Consider the following 12,119-nt stretch of genomic DNA (forward strand, 5'->3'; position numbering starts at 1 on the left):
AGATTCATTAGTCATAGCTCTATGCAAGCTCACAATGTGTTAACATTATGCTGAACTTGCTCATCTGGTGAGTAAAACTCTGTTGCTGAAGTGCAATGTTTTTTTGTTTTTTTTTAATAAATCAAAAATGAGAAGCAGACTGCATTTGCATGCATTTTATTTTGTGATACCCTGGACCAAAGAGTGGATTCCAGATAAGAGCTGGGCAGGAGAAAACACTGCTATTCTGAAACAGGAACCGCAGCAAAACTTCAAACTCAAGTGTCGATGTCATCACTCTTTAAATTGTACTTAACAATTAATCTTTGGAGATGTATTAAATATATACCTGTTGTCTTGTTTTGAACGAAGTACTTTTATAAAATGGTGAAGACAAAATCATAATTGCAAAAAGTTGTGGTATATTTCATTATTTCCATGTCTAGAACAACTAATTATATATTAAAACAAAGCAGGTGTCATTTTAATTAAGTAATCAAAATATATATATTTATTAATTTTATGTATTATGTTGGTAGGCATGTAGACACTGAAGCTTATATTTAATGAGAAAAATGTAAATGCTTTCATTTAAAAAATCAATTGGGTGGGAAACCTTCCCAAACCTTAACCACAGTCCAAAAAAAAACTTTCCTACAGCTCACATGCAAAACAATACACTGACAACTGTCAAAAACACTAGGTTATTCAATAAACCTGACAATGCAATGCAAAACTGAGTTGAGTTCTGATTTTTCTCCAGTTTTGATGTTAAAACACATCACAACATGTACACACTGAAAAATCCATCAGCACCCAGAAAAAGATGTTTACATGCCAAGCGAAATAAGGGAAATGGACAAAAAAAAATCTAGGTGTGCCTAGTTTTGGTGTAGACATTTGTAATTGTACAGTATGTTAAAAGAAAACCTTTTAAGGCATATGTGACCTTACACAATGATGAGTAAGTTTTAAGTCAAGCATGTACACGCGTTACCTGTCTACGTCAATAAGTGGGTGATATTTCTGCATATCTGCAAAGATATAGACAAAAGAGATGAATGTGATTCTCCAGAAGTGGTGGAAGATGAGATTAATCAGGGTTCAAACAGAGGAAAAGCCATCTGGTGTCATAAATCATCTCTGTCGTTGTGAACAGAGAACAGCGCGTCCCACAGGAGTTCAAATACACTGTCGCATTTTAATGTGACAAATGACTCCAGTAAATTGCCTAAGCCTGTCATTCAATTCTAATAGCGTCTCTGGCTTCACAGAATATGACAACTGCAGATACAAGATATAAGTGCGATGTAATACTGACCATTTTATGACCTACTGGTTGACAGAGAAAGTGTCAAAGTGAGACACAAGACACAAAGTGTCCAAAATCAATATGGGTTTTTCAAGGTTAGAATCTTAAATGGATAGTTCAGCTGAAACTGAAAATTCTGTTACCATTACTCACCTTCATGTCAGAAAAAAACAAGAACAAAACTGAAGAACCTTTCAGTTGTTAGAGTATTTTTACACTAATCTCATGTCCTTTTTGGAGCTTAAGACGTTTGGACTCAATTGACTATTATTGCATGAAAAAAAACCAGCTTTCTTTTGTGTTTTGCAGAAGAACAAGAAAAACATAATGTTGAGTAAATTATGACAGGATTTTAATTTTTGTAAATTAAATGTTTGGTAACATTCTAGACAGACAACATGTAAAAACTGGGGGCTGAGTGTTTCCAGCTTGCCTTTGGAGACTATAAACACCATCGCTCAACACGAACAATCACTCTGACAGTGACTGCCCCCTGCATTACCCGGGGTCACTGCTTGACAACACATGGTTTTGCCCAAGCAAACGATTTGTCAAATTCAATGAATGGCCATCATCTGTTGGGGGATGCTACGAGCAATTCAGCTTAACTGCAGCATAGCATGGTCTCCTGACTTCAGGGTGGGTGACAATCATCTCTGTTTCCTGGCACTCTCCACCCAGAACCGCTTCGCTCCCCTCCGCGAGACGGAACGCGACGCTGTGATCGTCGGAGACTCCATCGTCCGGCACGTCCGTGCTACGTTAGCTGAAGGTAAAGTGCACACTCACTGTTTCCCCGGTGCTCGTGTTCTCGATGTTTCTGAGCAGATACCCGTGATCCTGAAGGGCGACGAGAGCATCGGTACACTGAAGGTTGTATTTATTTAGGTTTTTATTTAGCACAGTGGATAGATTAACAAATAAACACACGCCACCCGATCTAAATATTCCCTCACAGTTTAATGGTAATGACTTTATGAATTTCTTTACTGATAAAATAGATAACATCAGAAATACGATATCAAATGTAGATTCTACTGCGTCTAGTATTTCAGCTTCATTCATCGCACCCAAAGAAAAACTGCAGTGCTTTACAACTATAAGACAGGAAGAGCTAATTAAACTTATCAGTGCTTCTAAACCAACAACGTGTTTATTAGAACCTGTACCCACTAAACTACTGAAAGAGTTGTTACCTGTAGCAGAAGAACCGCTTCTCAATATTAATAACTCATCGTTATCTTTAGATCACGTCCCAAAACCATTCAAGCTGACGGTTATTAAGCCTCTTATTAAGAAACCACAATAGATTCTAACGAACTGGCAAATTACAGACCCATTTCAAATCTTCCGTTTATGTAAAAAAAATTTGAAAAAGTTGTGTCTGCTCAATTGTGTTCCTACTTGAAAAAAAAATATCTCTATGAAGAATTTCAGTCAGGTTTCAGGCCTCACCATAGCACAGAAACTGCACTTGTTAAAATTACAAATGACTTGCTTCTTGCTTCAGACCAAGGCTGCATCTCATTGCTAGTATTACTTGATCTTAGTGCTGCGTTCGACACTATAGACCATGACATACTCATAGATCGATTACAAAACTATACTGGTATTCAAGGGCAGGCTTTAAGATGGTTTAGATCCTACCTGTCAGATCGCTACCACATTGTTCATTTAAATGGGGAGTCATCTCAATTATCACCAGTAAAGTATGGAGTACCACAAGGATCTGTCTTAGGTCCTCTGCTATTTTCAATATACATGTTGCCCCTTCGTAATATTATTATATATAATATATTTAATATTAAAATACGGGATTAGTTTTCATTGTTATGCTGATGATACTCAACTATATATCTCAACAAGACAAGATGAAACTTCTCAACTAAGCTAATGGATTGTGTAAAAAATTTAAAAGATTGGATGACCAATAATTTCCTCCTATTAAATTCAGATAAGACAGAGATATTACTTATTGGACCAAAGAACAGTACACAGAATCTCTTGGATTACAATTTGCAACTAGACGGATGTACTGTTACGTCCTCTAAAGTCACAAATCTGGGTGTTATATTAGACAGCGACTTGTCCTTTGAAAATCATATTTCCCATGTTACAAAAACAGCATTCTTCCATCTTAGAAACATTGCCAAGCTTCGAAACATGCTACCTGTTTCTGATGCAGAAAAGCTAGTTCATGCATTCATGACCTCTAAATTGGACTATTGTAATGCACTGCTAGCTGGTTGTCCTGCATCTTCAATAAACAAGCTACAGCGGCTAGAGTTCTTACCAGGTCAAGAAAATATGATCATATTACCCCAATTTTACAGTCTCTGCACTGGCTACCTATTAAGTTCCGTATCATTTACAAAATATTATTACTTGCCTATAAGGCCCTAAATGGTTTAGCTCCTGTGTACCTAACTTGTCTTCTACCACGCTACAATCCAACTCACTCCCTAAGGTCGCAAAACTCTGGACTTTTGGTAGTACCTAGGATAGCAAAGTTACAAAAGATAATGCCAACCCCTCCGAGGACCTCAGAGGATGCCAATGCTCAGACAACATACAGAATTACCAAATTTGGCCATAAGTTAAATATATTAAGGTTCTGCAATATATAAATATATTGTGGAAAATTAATTTGCTGTAGAGCTGCTTTGCAACGATTTGTATCGTAACAGGCGCTATACAAATAAACTTGAACTTGAACTCCCACATGATTGGGTACTTTATTTTGTCATCGAGTTTACTGCGTGACTTGGGAGAATGGATTGGCAGTGTTATACAAAAGTGGATTGTGTGCCCTCAAATGCATCTCTCTGCATGGCGGTCTCTTTTCTGTCAATGGCAGGATGAGTTACGTTGCACCAACAAAGGTATTTCAGCTTGAACGCTTGCAGACTTTCACATAAAAAAAACTTTTAAAGGGACAGAAGACATTTGCTAAATGCTTTTTTTAAAGAAATCACTGACTTGAAAACATATTCCCATAAATGTTACCTTTTTGCACATGTACTACCAGTGCATTAATGGCTTACCATGGTACATAAATATGGTAATCAACTGGCTTCACACTAACGAAAAGGTAACAAAAAGTAGCATGGTATTACCATTGACCTTTGGGTATGTAATCTGGTAACGGCAGTATTATCTGAATTATTTTGGAGAACCATGCAAAAATCATGGATATGAAAATGGCAAGCAATTGTCTTCACACTAGGCAAAAACAATAAATAAAAAATGCCATGATATTACCATGTTTTTTGAACATCATGGCATTATCATGTAAATACACTGGCACATGAATCTGATCACTGAAGCCAGGGTACATGGATATGGTAAGCCTTAATTACCATAGGTGAATATCAAAGCAAAAAGAAGACTTAAGTCCATAAGGTAATATAAAGTTGTGCAATTAAAAAAAATTTAAAATAAATAATGAAAATATCATAATATAATGTTTTTAAAGGTATAATACAGAATATAAAGCCACACGATTTACAAGAACATACACAATTGTTTTTAAAATTGCAAAAAGATGCAAGGTGGACAGCTTTATTTGAAATGTGCAATGAAAACTGCACAATTTAGAATAAGCTCACTCTATTTCTGGTCTTATTAAAGCTTAACTGTGTTTTAAAGTGTTTTTTCCCCCTCTGTCTGTCTGACTATCTGCCTCCCGTGAAGCAGTCTTTTTCACTCTCTTTTTTAGTTCTTGTTCCCTCCCATTTTCTCTCTGGAGATGTTAAAATGGTACGCTAAACAAGAGCCGAAGGGCCTAGGCAGTGGGTGTGCCAGGATGTGAGTGGTTCTTCAAGCGAGCACGTCTGCCGCTCACCCAACCCTTCTCCTTCATTCTTATTCTGCTGCTCTCCCAGAGATGCCGAGACTGACGGGGCAGCATTTCAGCTCAATGTCCTCTATTTTTCTATCTCTCTCTTCCCGTCCCTCATGTCTCCTGTCGGCTTGACATCCATTCAGCTATGGGATGTGTGTCTGAACTGAGGATTGTGCAGCTACGTCTGAGGATTAGCTGGGTATCTGTTTTGCACTGCGCATGAGAATTTGTGTGTCTCTGTGTGTGCAGACGCTCCCCATTAAGAAGCTTTATTATTTTCAGGCAGTTTATTAATTGGTTTGCAGCACTGCCTGATGGTTCTGCAGGGGTGTATTCCTGGAGTTTGACAAGTTATTTCTTCTAAAAATGTGTTTGTGCTTGTCTGTTACATCAGTATTTTAAAACCTTATTCAGCACAATTCATCAACAAACATTATTCGAAAGAAAGAAAAGCATAATTTTGAACTTAATGCATTTCTGAAACAATGTTTCTGATTTTGCAACCACACAGGCATGGAAAAATAATATTAACCATTTTTGTTGTTATGTTAGCATGTTACAGTTGTTAGGAGGTGGTTGCCTATTGCTACAAGCCAAAAGCGCCCAGCAAAGTCACTAAAAAAATGCTTGGTTCCCTCTTGGAATGTAATGGATCTATGATATTGTTTTGCTGTGTTAAAATGTTAAACTCATGTTAAAATCTGTAAGTACTTTTACTTATTTCTACGTAATTCTTGAAATAAAATAAAAACCTAGAATTAAACCACCTGACAAAAGACAAGTGACAGACCAGAAGTTACCCATTTCCAATAGAAAGTAGTTCAGTAGCAGTGTGGAGTTCCAACCATATACGTATGCATAAATTTTGGATCCGATTTGAGCATCGGGCATGTTAAAATAATGAATTCAACTTCTGTGGCTAGACCATATCCGACCGCCTGTCCGGATGCGATGCATTCTAATCAAAACCATGAGCGAGAAGTTAGAAATACTAATATTTTTCCACTTTAACATTATTATGTAAACACTATTTTGTAAAATAACAGTAATGAATATTTATGACAGAAATAATTATAATTATTAAATCATTATTTATGTTGATTAGCCCCAGAAAACCTACTGTGTTTTTATTAGGGGAGTCATTTGTTTTGCGTGCATATATTTATACATCCATTCTTTAAAATTTAATATATGAAATTTCCATATGATAACAATAAGCCAAGAGTAACGGTTGCTTCACGACAAATTTGAAAGTTCTGTGCGACTGCCAATAGGCGGGAAATGCGACTATTGTATCCAAATGTTGGAGACAGTGAAAAGTGTGGCAAATCTAAGATTAGTAGTAATGTAATTATTTTTGAACATCAATAAAATACATAGTTATGTGTGAAAATGTGTGGCACTTAGTACAGTTGTGAAATCAGAGCCAAACTCATGCTTTTCCCCACATTTTCTCTGCCAAACCTTCCAGCCAACTGTACTAATAATAAACAGAAATCATATAGCCTCCCTTCTTAATTAAGTTGTCTTAATAGTACATTTATTTTATGATATGTTAATATGTTCCACTTGGCTGCATAAGACACCAAGAGACCGCAACTCTCTTTTGTTTTAAACATTTAATGAGGGGGAACATTCCTTCTTTACTTGCTGGTGGAGCTACAGCGGGGAATATGATAAAAATCCAACTGGGAGGCTTCACACAGCAGAGATAACCCTGCAGTTAGCTTTCTGTACTCCGAATGACTCATTCTAGACAACCTCGAGAAGAGTTTTCTACAACAAGCTCATACAAGAATGCTCCGCTATGTTTCCTTCAGTACCAAGGAAAATAACAAGCAGAAATTTGAAGGATGAAGAACATCTAGATTTTGTCAGTGGACATATTCTGTGTATGTCAAATGTATAATTGTTTTAGTAGTGCACGGTGGTTTCAAGGCAGCTGACAGTTTCATTAAGTGTCATTTAAAAAGGAAGTCAATCCTTTAACAATGTATGCTGTCTTCTTAACCTGCCTCTCCAATGACCTTCACTGCTACAGTAAAACGTCCCTCCAGACTCTCCAAGTCTGCATTAATGAAAATAGTTCTGCCAACAACTCTCTATCACCCAACTGCATCTAGAACTGCTTCCAGGATTCAATCCAAATAGCTGAAGCAAAGAGCATTGAAACAAAGTCTGAATGTCTACTTTTTTGTGACAGCATTAATGACACTTAAAAAAGAAGAGATCTTTAGAACATATTTGCATTACCATCCTATTGTAGTGATGGGGGAAATGCTAAAAAAAAAAAAAAAAATAAATAAATAAAAAAAAAAAAAAGAATATCCATGCTGTTACAGTCTGGTCTTTGAACTGGTTTCACAGGTTCACCAGTGTGGTCTTGCTGGTCAATCTGGTTTTTCCCATAACATCTGCTGACCAACCATGATGTTTTTTAGCAAGTGAGTGGAAAGCAAAGCCAATTTAAAAGAACTGACAGAACTGATTGCAAACATATCATTGTATTTTCGATGTGTTCAATGTTCATTTACTTTCTATGAATTCCTGCCTAAAGGAAGTCCAGCCATACCTTCAGCCTTTCAGAAACTCCATCAGTCACACTGATGGTGAACTCTTCCACCTTGGGAACATTCAGCTTGGCCTTATTCTTCTGTTCCGTCTGATACTCGGTTCGTGTCTTCACCACCACCTGCGAAGAAAGTGTTTATTCATCAAAACAACACTTTGACTTAATGTAAACAGTAAATTCCATGAGGGTTTGATAACTGCGCCATAAAGCCAGTAACTTCCAATCAATAATAACCATAATCATGTTAGGCCTTCCTCGTGATAAAACTTCATGTTGGTTTTTAAACTGCTCAAAATCACTGATCTCACAGACATGCTGAGGTAAGCAGGACTTCCAGTAAAGTTGTCATAATTGGCCTTACCAAAATCAAAGCCTATTCCCACAACGGCACTCTGTCATGGCAAATCTGACAGGGTAGACCACATTACATCCCAGACGATGAAAAAACCTACTTGAAATACAAACCGATTATCAAAAATCTAATTTTAATCTGGTTTCAAAGCACATGAGTATGTGGTTTAGGTAGGGTTTATAAAAATTGAATTTCAACTCAAGTGTTCAAATTTCGAGCGGATTTGAGTTGCATAGGCCATATATATATATACATATACATATATATATATATATATATATATATCTTGAATTGCAATTTAGTGAATTCCTCATCCTGTCATTCAATTTAAATTCCAACTAATGAATTGAGAGGGTACAAATTCGAAACTTTGAATTTTGCCCAACCCTCGCTGAAGGTGAGATGTGTGGTAACAGATGGAGGAATGACACCTCTAGATGATTACGTCTCAGTATTGACCTCAGTTCCTGTCACCTTGTTTTCTAGAATCCCTGAGGTTGGTCACGTCTAATGCCCTGTAGACCACTGGATGAAGCTCAACCATTTGTCATGAACTCTGCAATTACTGCTTATCTGTCTCCTTCCCAAACCCTCTGACATTTCATTTTCCCCATGAATAACCATCTTGTCTGCTTCCATTTCTTTCCATTTCTGCTTCCATTTGCTCTGTTATCGCTGGGATTGATATTTCGTTTTTCCACTCCCCCAGAATGCAACCTCTGCCTCCAGGCAAGGTTGCGCATTGTCTTTTTTGCTGCTGATTCAAGCCATCGATAGTGTCAACACCAGGGACTACTCTGGATCGGACTAGATTGATCCTCTCCAATATAAGTGTTGTACTGATGTGCTGATATGACAACCTATTTCATTGAAAAATTCTCTGAATAATGATGAGATGGTGATGACATGCAGCTTGTGATTTGCATGCAATTAGCAGATGATGAATTTGATAGTCCGATGATAATGGAGTGGTTTCGAGATTCTGCATAACAACAAGACAACCTGGCCAAATGCTTCCATATGTAAGTCCCCCTGGGAAAACAGACTTAAAAGCTGAAAATAAAAATGAAAAGAGCATCTGCAGTGCTCCCAAAACTAGCTGCAATCCTTGCAACCTAACATCTCAAATATCAGAAAATGAAATCCATATTTTTTGTTCTTCAGTTATGGTGTCAAACAACTAACAAAAACTCATTATTGTGTTCATTAACACCTCATTACAGTAAATAAACCTAAATCTTCAAAGATTGTGTTCTTAACTTGGCTTATGTAAAATAATGCTAAAACAGCTTTCAAATAATTTGCAGTCATTACTGCCTGATTGCTATCTGCAGACCTCTAGAGAAAGATAATGATTTCCCGCAGGGCTGATCCTTGTCCTGCTTAAACACTTTAATGTCAGCATGAAAAATTCATGGTTATTACATTGTCCAAGTTTAGGTGACAGAATTTCATCAAGTGCATGGATTACAGCAACTTCAGATGCTATGATTCTCTTCTTAAAATAATTCTACTTTGCTTTCGACCATGCAAACAAATTATTCATTTTTTTATTCATTTATTTATTTTGATTCTTACAATCACAGAATTATTAAGTTGGTCATTTAATTCACGCACTGGATTCAGCATTATTAATTATTTACAATTAAAAAATTGTATGTGCTTATCATTAGACTTATCAACAGTCTTTGAATACACTCTTGAACTGACTGACATTATACATGAAGCTATAATTAGTGATCTTCTTTTCAAAATATAATTGGGCATACTTGAGCTAAATACTTTCAAATAATTTGTACAAAACCAATTCAGTCCTCCTTCCGATTGAGGCTCGGGGCCTTTCTGTTAAATTACTAATCTCTGTCATTTTACAAGAAAATTTCATGATTACAATCCCATTTTTGTTAATTAAATAAGAACTATATTGAAGTATTATCATGTAAGCAGGGCAGGATCATTGTCCTGCAAGGCCTCAGAGCACACGTCTTTGGAAATAAATATTAACTGACCATATCCAAGATCTCTTCAGCAACTTTTAGAAATATATAATGTTTAGAAAACCAGTGTTTTTTGCTTTTATCCTCTTCATATAGTAATTATTGCCTACCACTCACAATTGGAGCTAAAATGTGAAGCTGCAAAATGATAAATACTATATTTACAATAATTTTCATTATGCAACATTTGATCAAGTATACATAAAACCCTAAATTGCATAGCCTCTGAGTGCCTCTAGTTTTCACAATAGAAGAAAAAAGGCTCACCAGGTGACAAAGACACGTTAATAATCCAACACATCCTCTTCACCTCTGAGCTGGCATTAAACAGAGTATGCAGCCTCCATATGACATCTGAGATAAAAGATAAACCGGCTTTTTCTCTTTGTCATGCAGGCCAATAAAGGATTGGGAAGGAGATGGACGTGGGGTGCTTAGGCTTGCGTGGAGGGCTGCGCGTTCCTTAAAATATGATAGCGTTGCTTTTTATGACTGGTTTGTGCACAGGTTTGGGCAGAGTGACAGGCCACTTCAGTTAGCAGGTGCAAAGAATGATTGCGCCTTCCTCAGCAGAATCCCAAATGAGGGCTGAAGCACCACTCACAGAAAGTGTCACAGCTCGCACCCTAAAGCACACTGGTTGGCAACCCAACCTTAAAAGCATAAGATTGTACTGACATGTTTGGGGAAAACAGTGAAAGCTTATCATATTAAATAAAAAAACAAGAACATAATCCATAGATAAAATGAAAGGATAATGTAATAAAAAAAAGAAGCCTGACAATTTAAGTTAAGGGTTAATACAACATTATGCTGTCTAGGCATCAGTACCATTTGACATTTTGCTATGACAATAGGTGAAGGTTATATTTTTTTCTGACCTGACAAGAGGCATGGTAATGTTCTATTATATAAGATCTGAAGAACAATGTTCCTTACCTTGTCTGGGGCTTGGTACTGAAGATTAGTAACATCCAAGGGCGTGATGAGGGGGACGTTTTGAAAGCCGTCCTCAACGCTAACAGCTTTTGCTCCTTTGTCTTGTAGATTACTCCCCAGTTTAACCATCTTTAAAAGATTATTTCACTTTTCACCAGCCTATAAATGTAGAGGATTTTTAAAAAACACTTGTAAAATAGCATTTGAAAATATTCCAACCTGGCTCCAAGTCAAATATCGACCACCTTTAATAATAAAACAAAAAAATCTATACACCTCTGACACATCATACAGAGCTACATCACACCTTTTAAATCAAAGCATTAGATAAACCCCTCTTGGTGTCAAACCGAATCCTTTAAAATACGCAAACATTGCGCTTGGAAATAAAAGTACAGGATTGTGCATTGATCTTTAAGATGAAAGAGAAAAGGCACAGCACAGCAGAACTATATTGTCTAAAATCCAGGTGCCGAAACATCAGCCACAGAGCAAATAAAGCATCCGCGCCCCTCTTATGGCTGGTTTACCAGTCACAACAATTGATCTCCCACCCAAACACAACACGCACCAGATGAAAAGATGCTTTTAAACACGGACTCACCGAACGCGGTCAACTTTCACGCTTTAAACGGGCTCAAAGACAGTTTAAATTCGGCTTGTTGATGAAGGCAGGTGGAGCGTCGAGATGGAGATGCTGTGTGTGTGTGTGTGTGTGTGTGTGCGTGCGTGTGTGTGTGTGTGTGGCGCTGATGCGAGAGATGCAGATACTGACGGCCTCACGCAGCATCCAAACCCTCACTTACACTCAAGCCACTAGGGGGGATCTACAAGAAACCATACATTTGTTTTGCCCGACCCTTACAAAGCCTGAAGCTCAATACCTACCCACACCAGCTGACTTGTTTGCCATCTAGTGAAAAACTGAGAGAAGTGCAGTAGCATTTTCATTTAGGGTACATACCAACATTTAATGTCAAATAAAGTAGTATGAAAAGAACAGTCTTTATAACAGGCCATAGTTCCGATTCAAATAAAAAGAACGTCTGTTTTATATTAATTCTTGCGGGATAATAAATGATGTACCGGAATTGTCTATGTGATACTTACAAATAACTAATTGT

The 12,119-nt window shown here is 37.1% G+C and overlaps 1 protein-coding gene across 1 annotated transcript in view; it reads right to left on the reverse strand.

The window, feature by feature from the left end:
- LOC306862071 (neuronal vesicle trafficking-associated protein 2-like) overlaps nucleotides 1-11,805 on the reverse strand; it is a 44,014-nt gene extending 32,209 nt beyond the window's left edge. Inside the window, exons 1-3 of the mRNA XM_079404676.1 lie at nucleotides 11,600-11,805; nucleotides 10,996-11,154; nucleotides 7,708-7,827 (exon numbers count right to left, since the gene is read on the reverse strand). Coding sequence (XP_079260802.1) covers nucleotides 7,708-7,827; nucleotides 10,996-11,124 — 249 coding nt within the window. The 5' untranslated portion in view covers nucleotides 11,125-11,154; nucleotides 11,600-11,805. The remainder of the gene's footprint in view (nucleotides 1-7,707; nucleotides 7,828-10,995; nucleotides 11,155-11,599) is intronic.
- Nucleotides 11,806-12,119: the final 314 nt, after the last annotated feature.

This window comes from Barbus barbus (assembly GCF_936440315.1).
Source record: "Barbus barbus genome assembly, chromosome: 43".
Lineage (NCBI taxonomy): Eukaryota > Metazoa > Chordata > Actinopteri > Cypriniformes > Cyprinidae > Barbus > Barbus barbus.